The 21,597-nt window shown below is 38.5% G+C and overlaps 1 protein-coding gene across 7 annotated transcripts in view; it reads right to left on the minus strand.

Annotated features, from left to right (window-relative positions):
• The window catches only part of Arhgef9 (Cdc42 guanine nucleotide exchange factor 9), a 241,660-nt gene that overhangs the window by 105,625 nt on the left and 114,438 nt on the right, over positions 1 to 21,597 (minus strand). For all 7 annotated transcript variants that reach the window (XM_004872265.3, XM_004872264.3, XM_021250208.2 and 4 more), the window contains one exon: positions 14,441 to 14,632. In XM_004872265.3, the coding sequence (XP_004872322.1) occupies positions 14,441 to 14,632 (192 nt within the window). The remainder of the gene's footprint in view (positions 1 to 14,440; positions 14,633 to 21,597) is intronic.

Here is a 21,597-nt window from a genome sequence, read left to right on the forward strand (position 1 = left end):
ATTCCATTCCCACACCCAAGCTCTTCCCCCTACACCAGGCTTAACAGCTGCTGACCTGCCTCTTGGGGAAATGCTAAAGTCTCTACTTCAGATCCCCAGTGTGGTTCTCTATGTGTCACCCTAATAAATCATTGTGCCTTGATTGGTAGTTCCTGGTTCTTAAACCAAGCTAATAGCTGCTCCCCCACTCATACAATCCCAGGCAAGACCGTCATAAGCTAATTGGATTAAAGAGTCATCATGGAAGGAAGCTCCCCCACCGCCATCCCAAGCTCCTAGGGCAGAGAAGCTGAGCTTGTCCCAGCACCCAGAAGGAAGCTCCCCCGCCACCATCCCAAGTTCCTAGGGCATAGAAGGTGAGCCTGTCCCAGCACCCAGAAGGAAGCTCCCCCACCAGCATCCCAAGCTCCTAGGGCATAGAAGGTGAGCCTGTCCCAGCACCCTGAAGGAAGCTCCCCTACTGGCATCCCAAGATCCTGGGGCATAGAAGGTGAGCCAGTACCAGAACCTGGAAGGAAGCTCCCCCGCCGCCATCCCAAGCTCCTAGGGCAGAGAAGCTGAGCTGGTCCCAGCACCCAGAAAGAAGCTCCCCCGCCACCATCCCAAGCTCCTAAGGCAGGGAAGTTGAGCTGGTCCCAGCACACGGAAGGAAGCTCCCCTGCTGCCATCCCAAGCTCCTAGGGCAGAGAAGGTGAGCTGCATGGGTGCCAGAAGCACCGCCCCCACATGGAAATAAGAAGACACGTAAAAAAGCCTCAAAAACAGACTTCTGCATCACCTACAGCAACCCCAAAGGGAAATGAGATGGAACAATCTGATACTCAACCACCTGGAGTCTCTGAACTTGCAACAAAAGAGGATCTGGGAAAAATGAAATCAGAAATAATTACTCAGATAACAGCAAAGATTTTGCTCATGGTACAAGACATGATTAATAAATCTAGACAGGACACAGATAAAAAAATAGAAGATCTGAGGAACATGATGGAATCCCAACATAGGAAACAAATGGAATCCATAAAACAGATGCAAATAGATTTCTAGGAGATTAAAAACTCCATCAAAAGTGTGCACAACAGAATGAACCAATGTGAGGATAGAATTTCAGATATAGAAGAAAAGATAGCAATTAGTGACCAGGAAAAGAAAAATTGATTTAAAATTGTAAAGGAACACGAGAAATCAATCCAGCAGCTGCTAGAAAATGCAAAGAAGAATAACATAAGACTGATTGGAGTCAATGAAGAAAGAGGAGAGAGTGCAGATGACAAAAAAAAAAACTCTTCACAGAACTGATGGCAGAAAACTTCCCAAGGAGAGGTAAAGAACTTGACATACAGATAAGTGAGGCATATAGGACTCCAGCTAGACTTGATCAAAAAAAATCTACACATAGGCACATAATAGTTAGGATTCCAGAAATCCAACAGAAGAACAAAATTGTACAAGCAGTGAGAGAAAAGAAACAAATCACATACAAAGGAAAGCCCATCAGAATCACAGCAGACTTCTCAGTGCAAACCCTCAAGCCAAGAAGAGCTTGGAGTGATGTATTTCAAGCCCTAAAGGAAAACAGCCTCCAACCTAGACTGATGTACCCTGAAAAACTATCTTTCAAAATTGATGGAGAAATAAGATACTTTCATGATAAAGAGCACCTCAGGAACTTCATGAATATCAAAGCGGCACTTCAAAAAATTTTAGACAATACCCTAGGAAAAGATAATGAAGATTACAATCCCAGGAAACCCAGCAGAATGAATCCATTGGTCCTGACAAATTAAAGGCAAAGGGGGAGAATCCAACAAAAAGAAAAAGTCATGACAATGTTTTCAAAACTTTTAACTTTGTGCCCACAACCTACCGAGGTCCCCAGTCCCGCGGAAGATGCCGAATCAGCCCGCTGCAGACAGGCAGGTCTGTGCACGCCCTACCAAGGTCCTGAGTCACGCGGAAGACGCCAAATCAGCCCACTGCAGACAGGCAGGTCTGCCCACACCCTGCCGAGGTCCCCAGTCACGGGGAACACACGCCGAATCAGCCCGCTGCAGATGGGCAGGTCTGTGCACGCCCTACCAAGGTCCTGAGTCACGCGGAAGACATCGAATCACCCCACTGCAGACAGGTAGCCACCTGATTCCACATTACCAAGGCGCAGAGGACACCAGACGACCAGACCAAGGTACTGAGTCCCAGTGTTCCTGGCCCAGAGGTAGGGGCTTCTGAGCCATCGTCCCACTGCTCCTGGTCCAGAGGAAGGGGCTTCCTGGTCACCATCCCTCCCACTGCTCCCAGCCCAGAAGAAAGGGCTTTTGGGCCACCTTCTGTCCCGCTGCTCCTGGCCCAGAGGGAGGGGCTTCCGGGCCAACATCCCTCCAACCCACCCACCCCCGGCCCAGAGGGAGGGGCTTCTGAGCCACCATCCCACTGCTCCTGGTCCACAGGAAGGGGTTTCCCGGTCACCATCCCTCCAGCTGCTCCCAGCCCACAGGAAAGGGCTCATGGATCACCATCCTGACCGCTGCTCCTGGCCCCTGGCCCACCTCACCCAGCTCAGAGGAGGTAACCAGTGCAGGAGCTAGCAGCCCCCCACCCGAGTCGAAAAGAGAGAACACATAAATAAGTCTCAAAATCAGACTTCCAGATCACCTACAGCAACCCCAAAGGGACATGAGATGGAATCCTCTGATACTCAACCACCTGGACCCACTGAACTGGCAACAAAAGGGGATCTGGAAAAAATGAAATCAGAAAAAATTTCTCAGATAAGAGGAGAAATTATGTCCTTAGTGCAAGACATGATTAATAAATCTAGAGAGGAGCTCAGGAACATGATGGAATCCCAACATAAGAAACAAATGGAATCCATAAAACAGATGCAAATAGATTTCCAGGACATGAAAAACTCCATTGAAAGTCTACACAGCAGAATGAGCCAATGTGAGGACAGAATTTCAGATATAGAAGATAAGACTGCAATTAGTAACCAGGAAAAGAAAAATTGTTTCAAAATTATAAGGGAACATGAGAAATCAATCTAGCAGCTGCTAGATGTTGCAAAAAAGAATAACATAAGACTGATTGGGCTCAATGAAGAAACAGGAGGGAGTCGTGATGACATAAAAAAATCTCTTCACAGAAATAATGGCAGAAAACTTCCCAAGCAGGGGAAAACACCTTGACATACAGATAAGTGAGGCATATAGGACTCCAAATAGCCTTGATCAAAAAAAATCTACACATAGGCATATAATTGTTAAGATTCCAGAAACACAACAGAAGAACAAAGTTCTCCAAGCAGTCAGAGAAAAGAAACAAATCACATACAAAGGAAAGCCCATCAGAATCACAGCAGACTTCTCAACACAAACCATCAAAGCAAGAAGAGCTTGGAGTGACATATTCCAAGCCCTAAAAGAAAACAGCCTCCAACCCAGATTGATGCACCCTGCAAAACTATCTTTCAAAATTGATGGAGAAATAAGATACTTTCATGACAAAGAGCACCTTAGGAACTTCGTGAATACCAAACCAGCACTCCAAAGAATTTGACACATAGCCTAGGAACAGACATTGAGGATCACAACCCCAGGAAGCAAAGCAGAAGGAACCCATCTGGTATGACAAGAAATTAAATGTAAAGGGGGAGAACCCAACAAAAAGAAAAAGTCATGGCAATGACAAGTCAATACGTTTCAGTTATAACCATCAATGTTAATGGTCTCAATTCACCAATCAAAAGAAATAGACTGGCAGAATGGATCAAGAAGCAAAATCCAACCATATGCTGCATACAAGAAACACACTTAATTCAAAAGGAAACTCATAGACTGAAAGTTAAAGGGTGGAAAACAATACTCCATGCGACAGGAACCCGAAAAAAAGCAGAAGTAGCTATCCTCTTGGCAGATCAAGTAGATTTCAAACCAACACTAATTAAGAGAGACAAAGAAGGACACTACATCCTTGTAATGGAAGAATCCAAGAGGAAGAGATGACAATCATAAATAGCTATGCACCAAACACTAGTGCACCCAACTATATAAAACAAATACTAACGGACATGAAAAGCCATATATGCACTAATATAATTGTAGTGGGGGACCTCAACACCCCACTGTCACAAATAGATCAACTAGACTAAAAATAAGTAATGAAATACTAGAACTCAATCAAAATCTTGAACAAAGGAACTTAACAGATGTTTACAGAGTCTTCCACCCCACAAAATCAGAATACACATTCTTCTCAGCTGCACATGGGTCATTCTCCAAAATAGACCACATACTCACACATAGAACATGTTTAAGTAAGTGCAAAGGAACTGAAGTTATTCCTTGTATATTATCAGACCATAGTGTGATGAAATTGGAGATCCAGAGCAAAAGAAACTCAAAAAATTTCATAAACATGTGGAAATTGAACAACACACTTCTGAATAACCAATGGGTCACAGAGGAAATGAAAGAAGAAATCAGACAGTTCCTTCAATTAAATGACAATGACAATACAACATATCGGAATCTATGGGACACAATGAAAGCAGTCTTACGAGGGAAATTCATAGCAGTGAATATGCATATTAGGAAAACAGAATGAGCCCAATTAAACAACCTGATGCTGAACCTCAAGCTTCTAGAAAAAGAAGAGCAGGACAACCTCAACCTCATACAAGGGAAGAAATTATAAAGATCAGAGGAGAAATCAATGCAATGGAGACTAAGAGAATGATACAAAAAAATCAATGAAGCCAAGAGTTGGCTCTTTGAAATAATCAACAAAATTGATAAACCTTTAGTCAACCTTGTCAGAAAAAGGAAAGAAAAGGCCCAAATCCATGCAATTAGGGATGAAAAGGGTAAAACTACAACAGACCCAACAGAAATCCAGATGATCATCAATACCTACTTCCAGAACCTATACGCCAATAAGATGGACAACAGAGAAGAAATGGACAGATTCCTAGATACATATGAATTACCAAAGTTGAACGAAGAAGACCTAAAAATTCTAAACAACCCAATATCAACCAATGAAATTGAAAACGTAATTAAAAACTTATCACCTAAGAAAAGCCCGGGCCCTGATGGCTTCACTGCTGAATTCTACAAGACATTTAGAGAGGAACTGCTGCCACTACTGTTTAAACTCTTCAATGAAATGGAAAGGGAAGCAATACTCCCAAATTCATTCCTGGAAGCAAGCATCACCTTGATCCCCAAAGCAGAGAAAGACCCAACTGAAAAGGAGAACTATAGGTCATTCTCACTAATGAACATAGATGCAAAAATCCTTAATAGAATACTGGCAAACAGAATGCAGAAGATCATCAAGAAGATCATACACCCTGATCAAGTGGGATTCATCCCAGGGATGCAGGGATGGTTCAATATACGAAAATCAATTAATGTAATACACTATATCAATAGGGCCAAGGACAAAAACCACATGATTATCTCCATAGATGCAGAAAAAGCATTTGACAAAAATCCAACACGCATTTATGATAAAAACCCTACAAAAAATTGGAATAGATGGTCTCTACCTCAAACTGATAGACGTCATCTATGAAAAACCAACAGCCAATATCATACTAAATGGTCAAAAACTGAAATCCTTCCCACTAAAATCAGGAACAAGACAAGGATGTCCACTAGCACCACTCTTGTTCAATATAGTTCTGGAAACATTAGCCACAGCAATTAGACAAGAGAAAGAAATAAAAGGAATAAAGATAGGAAATGAAGAAGTCAAATTGTTATTATTTGCAGATGACATGATACTCTATACAGAAGACCCCAAGAACTCTACCAAAAGTCTTCTAGACTTAATAACCAAATTCAGTCAAGTAGCTGGTTACAAGGTCAACATACAAAAGTCAATAGCTTTCCTCTACACGAATGACAGACTCACTGAGAGAAATAGGGCAAATAACTCCTTTCACAATAGCATCCAAAAAACTGAAATACCTAGGAATCATCCTAACGAAAGAAATCAAAGACCTCTTCTCTGAAAACTATAGCACTCTGAAAAGAGAGATTGAAAATGATATCAGAAAATGGACAGACATCCCCTGCTCCTGGGTAGGAAGGATTAATACAGTGAAAATGGCCATACTTCCAAAACTGCTATATAGATTCAAGGCAATTCCAATTGAGATCCCAGCAGCATACCTCATAGACCTCGAGAAAAAAATCCAAAAATTCATTTGGACCAAGAAGAGACCCAGAATAACAAAAGCATTTCTAGGTAACAGAGACATGGCAGGGGGTATCACAATCCCCAACCTGCAACTCTACTACAAAGCTACTGTGATAAAAACAGCATGGTACTGGCAAAGAAACAGGCTTGAGGACCAGTGGAACAGATTAGAAGATGCAGAAACAATGCCAGACAAACTCAGCCATCTCATCTTCGGCAAAGGAGCCAAACACCCTCACTGGAGGAAAGATAGCCTCTTTAATAAATGGTGCTGGAAAAATTGGGCTTCAACTTGCCAAAGATTAAAACTAGACCTGTATCTCTCACCATGCACTGAACTAAAATCAAAATGGATTAAAGATCTAAATATTAAAATAGAAACTCTGAACCAGTTGGAACAGAGGTCAGGTAGAACCCTTGAAGACATTGTTGTAGGAAAAGATTTTATGAACAAAACCTCAGTTGCCTGTGAACTAGCACAAACAATCAACAAATGGGATCTCTTCTTATTAAAAAGCTTCTGCACAGCAAGAGAAACCACCAGCAGTGTGAAGAGACAATCCACAATGTGGGAAAAAATCTTCACCCGCTCTTCCTCAGACAAAGGTCTACTATCTCGAATCTATAAAGAACTTAAAAATATCAGACCTCCCAAATTTAAAGACCCAATCCAAAAATGGGCATCTGAAATGAACAGACGTTTCTCACACAAAGAAGTAGAAATAGCAAATAAATACATGAAAAAGTGTTCAACGTCACTGGTCTTGGAGAGATGCAAATGAAAACAACGCTGAGATTGTACTTCACTCCAGAAAGAATGGCTGCTATCATGAAATCAACCAATAACAAATGCTGGCAGGGCTGTAGGGAAAGAGGAACCCTGCTCCACTGCTGGTGGGAGTGTAGACTGGTGCAACCACTGTGGAAATCAGTATGGTGATACCTCAAAGAACTAGGACTGGAAATCCCATTTGACCCCGCTATTCCACTGCTGGGGATCTTCCCCAAAGAATTAAAAGAATCATACCACAGTGATATATGTGCACCCATGTTCATAGCAGCGCAGTTAGTAATAGCTAAAGCTTGGAAACAGCCCAAATGCCCATCAACTGGAGACTGGATAAAGAAAATGTGGTTTTTTAATAGAATGGAGTAGTACTCAGCCATAAAAAATGAGAAATTAGAGACATTTATAGCTAAGTGGACGCACATTGAGGCAATACTCTTAAGTGAAATAAATAGGACACAGATGTGTAAAATACCGAATAGTTTCTCTGGTGTGAGAAACTGAAAGTGTAAATAAGGACTAAAATGTATAATAGGTAATGTGAAAGAGGAAGGAAAGGGGCAAAGGGGAAGGAAGTGGGAGGGCTAGGGGAAAGGATAGAAGGGAATGGGATTAATATGAGAAAATGGAAAAATAGGAACAAAATTTTTGTAAATAGGGAGGGCTGGAGGGGTTGAAGGGAGGGCTGGGCAAGGGTGAAAAACAACCAAGAGAGACTATGTAAAGGTGCAAATTTCCAATGATGAATGTCATTATATTGTATACCTAAAATGTACCAATGATTAGAATGAATAATCGATAATGTAAAATAGGAATAAAAGGTCCAAAAGGGTAGGGGTAGTGGGAGGCACAGGGGAAAGGAAAGAAGGGAAAGGAAAAGAATGATGAGAAATGGAAAAAATGGAAATAAAGTCTTTGTAAATAGGGAAGGGTAGAGGGGGTGAAGGGAGGGCTAGGAATGGGGAAAAAATAAGAACCAAGATGCATTATATAAAGGTACAATTCCCAGTGAGAAATGTAATTGTGTTGTATACCTACAATGTACCAATAAAAGAATTTAATACAAGAAAAAACAACTTTTAACCTCATCTCCCTAATGAGTGTATAATTCAATCTTGTTATTGTACTGATTAGTATTTTTCTGATTCTAGAGTTGCATACCTTTCCTTGTGCTATACTGGGTATTTATCATCTTATGTCTACTTTTTAATTGGGTTTTTCTGCTCATAGGTTACATGCATTGTAAATATGGTCTGTTTAAGGACTACTTTTCATTTTAATGATGTCATTTAAAGTACTAAATTTTGATGGAATCTCATTTATCAATTGTTTTCTTTTATACATCATGTCTTTTGTATACTAGGTAGTCCTTGCCTAACCTGAATCCATAAACATTTTCCCTTATAATTTCTTCTTAAAGTTTTATACTTTTAGGCTTCCATATTTACGTTCATAGATCCCTTCAAGTTATTTTCATGTATGGAAATAAAGGGTTGAGGTTAATTTTTTATGTACGGATACCAGGTGTTCTAGTGACATTTGCTGAAAACGCTATCTCTTCCTTGGCTCTTGAATTGAGTTTATATTCTATAAAATGCTAATGTTAAATAATCTTTCAAAACTCAGTGGACCATATATGCATGGTTCTATTTCTAGATTCTCTGTTTTATTTAAATGATCTATATGTCTTTCCTTACACCAACACTGCCTTGATTACTGTAGCTTTAGAAGAAGTCTTAAAATTAGGCACTAAACGTCTTCCAACACTGTTTTTTTTTTAAACTTTTCTAGCTCCTTTGTACTCCTACATAACTTTTAATTTTCAATACCCAATTCTTCATTTATAGCAAGTATACACAGACCTGAATTTTTATATATACCTTGTGTTTTCCAATCCTGCTAAATTCAAATACAAGTTCTAGGGGCTCCTAGAGATTTCTTAGTATTTTCTCTGTAGATGATCATTTCATCTACATATAAAGATTTTGCTTCTGCCATGCCAATCCTATCCTAGTTGTGTCATTTTATTGCCAGACTATTTTGGTGGGAACTAGGTTTGAAAGTTTAATGCACAGATAAAAAGTAAGCATATCTGCCCTTGTTCCCCAGCTTAAGGAGAAAGCATTGTATCTTCTCCATTCATATAAGGCATTCTCACTGGAAGTATGGAGTACATGTCTTTAACCTGTTGAGAAGGTTCTGTTCTACTTCTAGTCTCCTGATAGCTTTTACCATGAACAGCTGTAGAATTTAGCCCAATACTTTTTCTTCAACTAGTGACAGGATCATATGGCTTTTTCCTTTCCTCTGCTAAAATGATGACTTTTGGGGGTGGATCTTCCAATGCTGAACCAACACTGCCATCCCTATAACAAAACCACTTTCTACATACTGCCACATCTGACTTCTATTAGCTTTTTTGTTAAACAAATCTCTATCTGTGTTCATATTTTTTTCGTCTATTATCTTTATCCAGTTTTAGGATTAGCACAATGTTGATTTCCTAAAATGAGGGTAGAAGTGTTCCTTCTTTTTTCTGCTTTGTTTGATATAATTTATCAGTTAAAATGTATATGAGCCTGCTGTTGTCATATAGGTAGGTTTTCAAGCTAGGAATATACTTTCTTTAATAGATGCTATTCAAATTTCATATTTTCTCCAGAGTTAGTTTCATTATCTTCCAAGGTACTTAGAAGTTGTCAAATTTATTTAAAAACAGATGTTTGAAATATGTTTTCTATATCCTTTTAAATTCTGTAAAATCTGTGGTAATGTCTCCTAGATCTTGATAGTGTAATATAAAAAATATATAATTGATATTGTGTAATAGGAAGAAAAGTTCTAAAGGAGCAGGGGAAGTGGGAATATTAGGGGAAAGGAAAAAAGGGAAAAGAAAAAATATGAGAAAAGGAAAAAAATGGAATCAAAGTGTTTGCAAATAGGGAAGGGTGGAAGGGGTGAATTGAGGGCAAGGGAAGGGGAAAAAACATAAGAACCAAGATACTCATGTAAAGGTACAAGATCCCAATGATGATGTAACTGTATTTTATACCGAAAATGTACCAATAAACTTAATGGGAAAAAAATAAATAAAAAAATACTCATCATGGCTGAACTGTACTTAGGAGATTGGGTCTACTCAGACGAGGAGTCACTGTGGGCATCAACAGAAAGGTTATAAGTCCCTTCCTGGCTCTTTAACTCTTTTTTGTGGATACCATGCTATGAGCGGGTTTCCTCTACCATGCCATACCCTATGCCATGCCATCCTGTCTTGGAGCCAGCTGATATCAATAAAAACATGGGCCAAAACAAACCTCTCCTCCTTTAAGCTGTAGTTGTCAGGTACTGTGTCCCAGGAATGAGAAAGTGACTAAAACAGATTTTGGTACCAGAGAAGTGGGGTCATTGCCAGGACTACATCTGCCCATATGGTTTAGAAACCTTTGGAACTAGTTTGTCAGAGGAGTTTGAATAATTTTGTAAATGCTGCCTGGAGAAGAATTCCTAAAAATTGTGTAAGACAAGCTTGATGGGAGATTCCGGTTGGAGCTCAGAAGACCAGAATACTGACAGAAATGTAGTCAGTTAATGCCAGGCTTGTGAGGTTTCTGTTGGGAACAAATAATCCAGTGATAATTGGACTTGAGGCCATATATGTTATGCTCTGGCAGAAAATTTGTCCACATGTTACTCATGTCCTGAGACTTTGCAGGAGACTGAGATTATGGTTGGTGGACTAATTAATCTAGAAGAGGAAATTTCAAGGCAACCCAGCATTCCTACTGGGCTATGGAATGGGTACTGTTGGGTGCATTTAGTCAGTGTTATATTGAGAACAAAGAGCACACAGCACAGCTGAGTGATTTTAAGTTTTGAGTTTCACCAGAAATTAAGGTCATGTAAAGTTAGAACAGAAGAGAACATAGTTACTGAAAAGATTAGGACAATAGGAAAAACGGCTCGAGGACATGTCAGGAAAGAGCAAGACCTTGCCCTTTGGCCTTCAAAAGTGAAAGACTTTGCTTAGAGAAGAGAGCCCCAGAGCACTCTATTGGAGAACCAGTGCCCTCTATTGGAGAACCAGTGCCCAGAGACTTGATTCCCCAGGATTCAATTTACTATGCTCAGCCTCACTCAGAGACCTCTGCAAACATCAGCAAGATGTAAAGGAGCCTTGTCACTACTCCAGCTAGCAGCAGATCTTGGCATGTAACACTAGATTTATATACATAAAGAATGCAAGAGTTATGGGGTCATGGAGACTTCCACCTAGATTTCAGAGGGAGGCCTGAGGGACCAGGCAGTGTCTTCCTGAGAGGATACTGAGTAAAGCTATGAAAGTGAAGCAGAAATTACAATGGAGACCCCAAGAAGTTGAAGAAGCCAGAAATGTGGAATGTCTGTGGAAAGCCACAAGGAGTGAGCAAACCCAGCCCAAGGGAGAAGCTATGAAGGATACAATCACTGGATATGCCTTCTGGGTGGGGCTATCCAAGCCCTTTGGAGTTCATATCTCACTACAGCTTGCCCTGAATACTGTATATGAAACTATGAAATTTAATATTAGCCATGCTGGTTTTTGGTCTTACTTTGGTGTGATTTCTTCCTATCTTACTATTTCTCCCTTTTGAAATGGGAATGTTTACCTTGTGCAATTGTATGTGGCAGTGTTTAACTTTATTTTTACAGAGGCTCACAGCTAAGTGTTTTCTTTAGCCTCAGAGGAGATTTTGGGCTTGGACTTTTCAGCAATGCTGGAACTGCTGAAAATTTGGCAACTCTTAGAGATGGACTAAATGCATTTTACCTAAGGATATGCACATGAGTCTTTTTGGGGCCAGGGGCAGAATGATACGGTTTAGATCTAGATGTCTCCCTAAAGCCTCATGCAATAATAGGCAGCATTGGAAGGTGATTGGCTTATGGGGACTTTATAATAACCTGAATTGCTGTTAGAAGATGGAGGCCTGGTTGGAAGAGGAGCATCACTGTAGGCATGATCCAGAAGGCTATATCTCCCTTCCTGGCTCTTCCCTTGACTCTCTGGTTTTTGAAGCCAATGATATGAGTAGCTATTCCTCTGTTAAGGTCCTATGCCATGCTGTCCTTCCTTGCAAAACCACCTAACTATGGACTGAAACTTCTCCTCCTTTAACTTGTCCAGTATTGGGTCGCAATGACAAAGAAAGTGACTATGACAAAGGTCATAGCTCTACTCCTTCTGGAAAGATGGATATTTCCACTATGGTGTCCCTGTAGGAAGAAACCAAAATGTTTGGCTGTTGGGAACAGATGACCTTCTAAGAGGACTAAAGGACTCCCACTGGGCCAGTACCTGGGAACTGTAGGAAAATAATTTTGCTTCCTAGAAAATACAAATAACAATGACAACTGTTGCCTTCACTGAAGAGCAAATGGCATATAGTATGCATGTACTTTGTCCATCAAAGTGGTACACACATGAAATAAATTATATTTAATTCTGATATTAAGCAATACTTAGCATCTACTATGTGTCAGATACTGTGCTAGGGGTGATACATCAGTAAATCTAAAGATGAACAAACTCATGCTCCTCATTGAACTTATGTTCTAGTAGGGGTGATAGGCAACCAACAAAATATATATGAAAGTAAAATATATGTCAGATAGCCATAAGTGTAATTACACTGCCTTAACTGTGAAGGAGGAAAGGAAGAGAGGCAATGCAAGATTACAATTTGAAATGGAATGGTTAAGAAAGACTCAAGGAGCAGGTAATATTTGAGTGCCAGACTTGAAAGATATGAGGAATTCAGCTATGTAGATATCAGGAGGAGTGCTCTAGGTAGAAAAAAAATTGTTTCAAAATATCTCAAGGATAAGCATGTCAGGCATGTTGAAGAAAGACCAAGGAGGTTGGTATATTGGGACAGTTAACATGGGGAAAAGAGGGCTGGGGATTTAGCTCAGTGGTTCTGACGCCTGCCTCGCAAGCGCAAGGACCTGAGTTTGATCCCCAGTACCAAAAAAAAAAAAAGAAACAAGGAGAAGGAGATTAAGTCAAAGAGGTAAGAAGGGATTCACTACACAGCATTTTGTAAGTAATGAGAATTTTTTAGCTTTTACTTGGAAGAGAAATGGTGAACTATTGGAAGGTTTTGCACAAAGAAGTAAAATGATCTGATTTAGGTAGGGGAGAAGAAAATCAGAGCACTTTCATCACTGCACAAAGTTTTAATGAGCAGCACCACTCTGGAGAAATAAGAATTTTGAAAAATGTTAAAGCTTCCTCCTGATATCAAAGTGGGCCCTGGGCTAGGGGACAGACATATGACATGACCTATTCTTTGAAAGGAAGGAGATGAAAGGATCCAAAGAAGAGTTTTCTGTGGGTGGAGTGGAAGGCTATCATTGTGTATGGATGTATTTGTGCCTGTCTGTGTCTAATCCTTTTCTCCATTTTCCATTGTTGATCTGTTTAGTAAAATGTCATTTTTAAAATGCCAATTTAAGTCCACTCTGCTCAAGAGAATGTGAGGGTAAAGGCTCTCCTCTTCTCTAAATGGGGTTATGAAATGTAGAAAAACAGTTCCTGGGAAGCAAAGTGACATATTGAAAGGCCTGAGGGTCGTTCATCTAGCCTTAATCTGTAAATTCCTTCCCATAAGCATTTCCTTGCTCAAACCAACAAGTATTTTCCAAGTGAGGGAAAAAGGACCAGAAGCATCAACATCACCAAGGATGTTCTTTAAATTCATAGATGCTTATAACCTACTCCAAACCTGATAATTTATAACTTGTGTGGCAATGGTGAGGATTCCGGGATCTATATGCTTAACAAGCTCCCCAAGGGACTCTGATCCACATTCAAGTCTGTGAATTACTGGCTTGGAGGAAGCTGTGCTTTGTTTTAATGAATGAAGTTAGGCCCTGACGTGAGCAACTAGATCAGAAACCAGAAGCCTTCAGTCAGAAGCCCTTGCAAACAGAATGCCAGATCTTGCTTTAAGGTAGCTTCCTGGCTATGTGCATAGGTCTAATTCACCCTAGATCCCTGGTGACCTATCTGTGAAATGGAAGATGTAAGGTGTGACTAATTCATTTCTAAGAGGCTTCTTGGCTAAGAGGAAAAGGGTAGAGATTTAAAGGAGAGAAAGATTCAGGGAGAGAGAGAGTGGGGACAAGAAAAGAGAGAAGAAAAGAGAGGGTGAGGGAAAGAGGGGGAAGGAGAGAAAGAGGGATAGAAGGTGAATAATAATGAATAAGGTTACAGAAAAGGAGAGAAATGGAGAAATTAAGAGTCTCAAGGGAATAGTTTCACTCCACTGAATAGAATCTAGGAAGTAGTCCAGCTGCCATTTTCAACATCTTGGGACTCTCAAAGCCAGGCCGATTAGAGCTGGTGATTTTTCATAGAAGCGTCCTCTATCCCACCCTGTGTGCAACCACATGCACCATGATGTCTACCTCACAAATGTCCTTGAGGTGCTTGATATAGTGACGCTCAGTGCTCATAATCTCATTGATGACATTGGCCCGCATCTGGTCCCGGTTCTGGAGTGGTCGGCCCAGGCACAGGCAGTCTGAGTTGGGGTCCAGGTGCCCATTCTGCACGTCACTGGGCCCTTCCTCTACCCCATCCTCCTGGTTCACCCAGAGCTGTGGAAATAGGCAGAAAAAAATTAATGTGTTAATCTTCTGTGAGGAGTTTCCAGTAAAATAGTAAAAGGGTAAATTAAAACATTTGGGTACCCAAAGAGCCTTCACTCAGAAGCCCTTGCAAACAGAATACCAGCCCTTGCTCTGCTGTGGCTTGCTGGCCCTGAGCAAGTGTCTAATCCTCTCTAGGTCCCTGGTGACCTCTCTGTGAAATGGAAGATGTGAGGTGTGACTAATTCATTTCTGAGAGGCTTCTTGGCTAAGAATATCTCCAAAGATAGAAAAGTGATTGCAAGCAAAACTTGTTCATAGTGATGCATATCTAGGAAGCACAGCAGGATCAAGAAAAGAAAAATTTAAACTAGATATCTAAGTATGATAGCTACATTACTGTCAAAACACTGCATTTAAGTACCTACAATTTGAATACCAAAGTTAAATGCTGGAATGGATGTCTTAACAGCAAGGTTTTTAGTACTGATTTCCACCATAGGATCTATAATAATCAAAATTTGACTGTAAATTCCCTGAGCATGCAAATATCTCTACCTCCTCAAAGTTAGGATGAAGATGGCAGAATATTTCCCCACCACATAATAACAATTGCTATTGATTAAGCACTTATTATACACCAGCCATTGCTGTAAGAGCTATCAAGAAACTTTATTCAGTCCTGCTAGATAAGTATCATCGTTAACACCATTTCACAGAAAAGGAAACCAGGGTTAAAAAAAGCTAAGAAATATGTCCCAAGTCACATAGTTAGGAAGCAGGGAAGCTTGGGATAAGACCCAAACAGTCTTAACTCTACAGCCTAGGCTCTTATACACTATGCCAGCATGTGAGTGTCTCTGGCTGTAAGGAAGACAAGAAGAGAAAAGGAAAAGGTTTGGGCCAAATGGGTTGACAATTATTAGAATCATGAAAAATAGATACAGTTGGTAAAGACTGAAAGACTGAGACTGTCCATTCCAAATCATGAAGTTGAAGGGAAGCAAAAAAAAAACCCTCCTTTGGATAAGATATTTTTGGAGATCTTGGGTGATTTAGCTTGCAAGATAGCCCATTTACTCTCAGTCCTAGAAAAGACAAAACTATAGACACTGGAAGAAAAAGAAGGTGCCACCTCTAGGCATGGTGACAAAATCTTTCTGAGGCAATTTGTCAAGGACCTTGCCAGTTGTCTCAGGAAGATTAATCAACTCTTCATATTTCCTCTCCTTATTTTCTAGGGTTTTCCACATCCCTGACTTAAGAAGCTGAGATCAAGCAACTTAGATGTATCCCCCTTTCTGCCATCAGAAAAGCCTGTTGGTAGATGGTTTCAGAAGCTTTGAGTTGAAGCAAAAAGAACAGCAGTTACAAAAAATACTTAAAATAAAAAGAAAAATAAGAATAGTAGCTACTTCCTAACTGTGTATATTCTTCCTTTTCACATTCCTTCTTAGAGGATGGGGAGTATAGTTATCACCCAGTGTGCCTAGAAATGTTACCTACATATATAAATATTTACTACAGGCCACAGCACAAAGACATCACTCTGTTTTAATGCATTTTGTATATAAAACCAAATGTGCAGTTTATTTCCACCCAAAACCTATCGTTGTTTGCAAATTCTCTATTGTAATCTCTTTCAAAAGGTCAGCTTTGTACCTTTAATATGCTAATAACTGCCCTTTAATACAACTGAGAGGCAATATTAGGGATGATTATTCAAAGGAATAGACCTGTTCAAGAAGTGATTCTAAGGCATTGAAGCAAATATCTTATATACATGATGCTGCTATTTGTAATAATGGAAACCTCCTCTTCTATCAGTCTATTAGCTTTTTTGTGCTTCTCACAAAAAAGCTAAGTCCTGATAAGAAAAGGGTAACATAGGCAAGCTTTTAAGAGATAAGAACCACTGCACCTGCTTTGCAAGCACAAGGTCCTGAGTTTGATCCCTGGTACTGGAAAAAAAGAGAGAGAGATAAAAACCATTCCTTTAATTCTCAGGGCAAGTCAAGTCAAAATGTTGCCTTTTCAGTGGTTGGGATAAGATGAATATTTGAAACACTTCCAGTGGGAAGGAGTATAAGATGTGAGTACAAGAATAGAAGGAGACTTAGATTCACTGCATACTCCATGATATTGTAGTTGCAAATAAGAGAAGCAAGAAAGGCAACTGCATCTCAAGAAGAAGTAGTTCTCATACCCCAAATTTGGTGGGAGAAGTCCCTTCTAGCTACAACTAAAGGTCTGAGTAGTAGGCCCTCTATAAGGGGCTTCTGAAAAGATATCTTTACTTCATTGTAACAACCCCAGATGCCCATTCTTTAGGCTAAGATGCTTTCATACAAAAAAAAAAAAACGCTGTCAAGATTCATTAATTCATTAAATCTATATCAAGTGCCTACCATATGTCAGATACTGGAAATACAGTAGCAAAGAAAATAGAAACCACTGATCTTCATGGATCTGGCATTGCAGAGACAAAGTTTTTTAGCCTAGAAAAAAAGTGCCACGCAAAGCCCAAATTATTGTGCCCTTGATCTCACGGTTACAGAAAAGATCGCCTGGGCCTGATGATACAATTTTCTAATCAAATCCCTAAATTCCCTGTTCTTAAAAGTTTCCCCGTTCTGTGCAGATGAAGATCCTAGTCTGCTTGCATGTTAGAGTACAATGATACAGGTCATCCTAGGAGCTTATCTTCACTGGGTGACATCCTACAATGCCATATCAACCTTTCCTAACAACCTGTGCAGGCTCAGGTGTAACTTTTCACTAGTGTTGTTCACTGATACTGCAATTAGTGCATAGCTTCCTGGTGACAAGTAAGAAGAACAATACCAGAGCCTGCCAGGTTGCAAGACTTACCTAGAAGCCCTCTCAGGGTACTTAAAGGCTGATTTCCCCAGCTTTCATTGAACTCTGAAGCAAGGGGAATTAATGAAGATCAATTTAACAAGTATCTACATTGGACCTATTCTTGGTCTAACTACTAACTTCTTTTCTTTTTCTTTTTTTTTTAACTACTAACTTCTAACTGTGACAGAGACATGGGTGAGCAACACAATTAACTCCTCCCCCCTTCCCTCAAAACCAAGGAGTGCTCTCCAAATGAGAGATGATCTCTGGTCCCTATCTCTCCCTTTTTCTTTCCTCTGCCATTTCCCTCAATAGTGAAAGACTGAATGATTTCATTGTAGTCAGAAATGAAAAAGAATACCTGATCTCATCACTTCTATTTGAAATTGTACTGGGGGTTTTAGTCAGAGAAATTTGACAGGAAAAAGAAGTAAAAGGCATTTAAATTAGAAAGAAGTAAAACTATATCTATTTACAGAACTTATGATCTTACATATAGATAGTTCTAATGAATTAACCAAAAGAAAAATCTGTTATAACTAATAAATGAGTTCAGCAATGGTATAGGTCAATCAATATACAGTTGGATATTACATACACTCTCAATGAACAATCTGAGAGTGAAAATAAGAAAAAAATTGCATTAAAATAGCAATAGAAAAAATAAAATACTTAAGAATAAATTTAATAAAAGTAGTGCAAGACTTATGCAGTGATATCTATAAAATAATGCTGAAAGTAAAGATGACCTAACTAAATGAAAAGACCTCTCATGTTCATTGATTAGAAGACTTAATATTGCTAAAATGGCAATACTCTCCAAATTAATTCAGATTCAACAAAATCTCTAACAAAATCTTAGCAAACTTATTTGTGGAAATTGACAAGCTGATTTTAAAATTCATATAGAAATTGAAGGGACCCAGAATAACCAAAACATTTTGAAAAGTAATGAAGTATGAGGATACATGTTTCCAGGTTTCAAAACTTACTACACATATACACCAACCAAGAGTTTGGCATAGATATAAACAGAGATAAAGATTAATAGAATAGAATTGAGATTTCAGAAATAGATCCCACACATATGATGATTAATCTTTGTCAAAAGTGTTCATATGATTCAAGAGGGAAACTACAGACTTTTCAACAAATGGTGCTTGGACAAACTGGGTATCCCATATGCCAAAGAATAAACTTGGACCCTACCGCATAATATATGAAAAATTAACTCAAAATGGATGAAAGTCCTGAATATAAGAGCTAAAATTATTAAACTCTCTAAAGAAAACATAGAGAAAAATATTTGTGACTTTAGGTTAGCTAATAGTTGCTTAAATGATAACTAAAGCATAAGTAACCAAGAGAAAATAAACTGGGCTTTATCAAAAGTAAAAGTATTTGTGCTTTAAATTATACTATCGGTAAACCAGGCACAGTGGTGCATGCCTGTAATCTCAGCTACTCAAGAGGCTGAGGCAGGAGGATCACAAGTTCAAGCCCAAACTGAGCAACATAGGAAGACCCTGTTTCAAAATAAAAAATGAAAAAGGCTAGAGATATAGCTCAGTGTGAAGGCCCTTGGTTCAATTCCCAGCACTCACACCCCACCCAAAAAAAGAAAGTGAAAAGAGATAATGGGATAAAATACTTGCCTATGATATACCTACTAAGGATCTAGTATCCAGAAGATATGTAACTCAACAATAAAAAGACAATTAACACTTAAAAAGGGCAAAATATTTCAATATGAATTTCTGCAAAGAAGAAATATAAATGGCCAACAAATACATGAAAAGATACTATCATTTGCTTTCAGAGAAATGCAAACCCAAACCACTGCACACTGACTAGGATAGCTATATGGATCATAAACAAAAAGTTCAATAGCAAGTGTTGAGGACGATTTGGGAAAATGTGAACCCTCACTTCATACACTGTTGATAGAAATGTAAAGTGGTGCAACCATAGTGAAAACATTTTGGCAGTTCCTCAATAAGTTAAACATATAGTTATTGTATGACCCAGCAATTCCACTTCTAGGTATATATTCAGGAGAATTGAGAACCTATGTTCACACAAAACTATTACTTATAATATTCAAAAACTAGAAATAACTCAAATGTTCAACAAATGATAATAGATAAACTATGGCTTATCTAGTCAACAGAATAGAGCAGTACAAAGTAATGAAGTACATTTTAACATAAATGAACCTTAAAAAATAGTATTCTAAGTAAAAAAAGCCAGACACAAAAGTCCACACATATAGTATTCCACTTAGAGAAAATGGAAATGTCCAGAATTTAATAAAATCAAACTAATGGTTTCCAGGAGCTGGGTTTGGGAGAAATGTGAAAAGTTTGGTGAAAGAGTCTAAAGCTTAACTTAGAAAAGAATATATTCTGGAGATCTGTTGTACAATACAGTAAATATGGTTAATAATAATGTATTGTATAGTGGAAACTTGCTAAAAAAGCAGATTTGAAATGTTCTTACCATAAGAAATAATAAGAAAGTCTATGAGGTACTGCATGTATTAATTTAATTATTCATATACATATATAGATATTAACACACATATTTATATAGAGATACTCATGAATACATTCACACAAATATACATATGTATTGATATTTATTGTTATATATATATATCTCCCAATTTTTTAAAATTACTTTAAAAAATGTTCTCTGGGTGCATATCCAAAGGAGATGAATCATTATACTAAAAGAATATTGCACTCTCATGTTTATTGCAGCATTATTCACAATAGCTAAATCCCAGATGCCATTCAGTAGGTGAATGGATAAAGAAAATATTGCATATATACAGAATGGAATATTATTTGGGGACAATAAAAGAATAAAATCTTGTCATTTGTAGCTACATGAATAGAACTGGAGGTTATACTGTTAAGTAAAATAAGCCAGATACAGGCAAATATCACATGTTATCACTCATTTGGAGAAACTAATTATTCAATCTTACAGAAGAATGGAATGGTACAGAGACTGAGAAAGGCATAAGAAGAGGATGGAAAGAAGTTCAATAAAGGAGCACCAAAACAGAGTTAAAGTGGAAGAATTACTTCTGGTTTTTTAGAATAGTACAGCAGGGTAACTACTATTTCAAAATCACTAGAAGGGTACAAAATGAACACATAAAAATGATTATTGTTTGAGGAGATAGAAATTCTCATCATGTTGATTTATTACATACTCTATATATGTATTGAACTACCCCATTAAAATATCTCATTAAAGACGTGCAAATATGAAGTGTGATAAAAAATACAGTGACTAATTTTTTTAAGTTATTACAGTAAAAAAATACATGCCCATTATTTTTTCAAATATATTTATTACCCTATACTTTGAGCTCACTATTCACATCATTCTTTCAATTTTCTGAAGCAGTTCTGGAAGTCTTTTTTCATGAGTGTCTTTAGTTGTGCTATTGATGTTTTGAATCAATTCAAGAAATCTATCTTTCAGGAGTTAAAATGATTAAAATGAATAACTGATAATTTGAAATAGGAAAAAAGGTCCAAAGATGAAGGAGTGAAGGGAGGGGAAGGGGAAAGGAAAAGAGGGAATGGAAAAACTATGAGAAAAGAAAGAAAAATGGAAATGAAATCTATGTAAATAGGGAAGGGTGGAGGGGGTGAAGGGTGCACATGGTAATGGGGAAAAAAATAAGAACCAAGATATATCATGTACATGTACAAACACCCAATGATAAATGTAAACGAATTGTATACCTAAAATGTACCAATAAAATGTACCAATAAAATTAATTTAAAAATAAAAGAAAAAGAAATTTATCTTTCGTGATGATTTTGACTTTGAGGAAGAACTATAAGTCACACAGTTTCAGAACTAGTCAGACTGATGAGCACACACTTTAATGTTTTCACACACCCGCCTTTCTATCAGATGGCACTTGGCAGGAGCATTCACCAAACTTTTGATCATGCCTCAAAGACACACACTGGAAGAAGTCTTTCAGAAAGTGTCATGCACAATGAGATGAGTGTGCTTAAAGACAGAGGGGTATTTTTAGGGGGTTTATTGGCCAAGTGTCTTTCATTGTAGTAAATTTTAAAAAT

The sequence above is a fragment of the Heterocephalus glaber genome, unplaced genomic scaffold (assembly GCF_053883595.1).
Source record: "Heterocephalus glaber isolate CG9 unplaced genomic scaffold, H.glaber_assembly_v1.0 deba00000936, whole genome shotgun sequence".
In the NCBI taxonomy this organism is placed as follows: Eukaryota; Metazoa; Chordata; class Mammalia; order Rodentia; family Bathyergidae; genus Heterocephalus; species Heterocephalus glaber.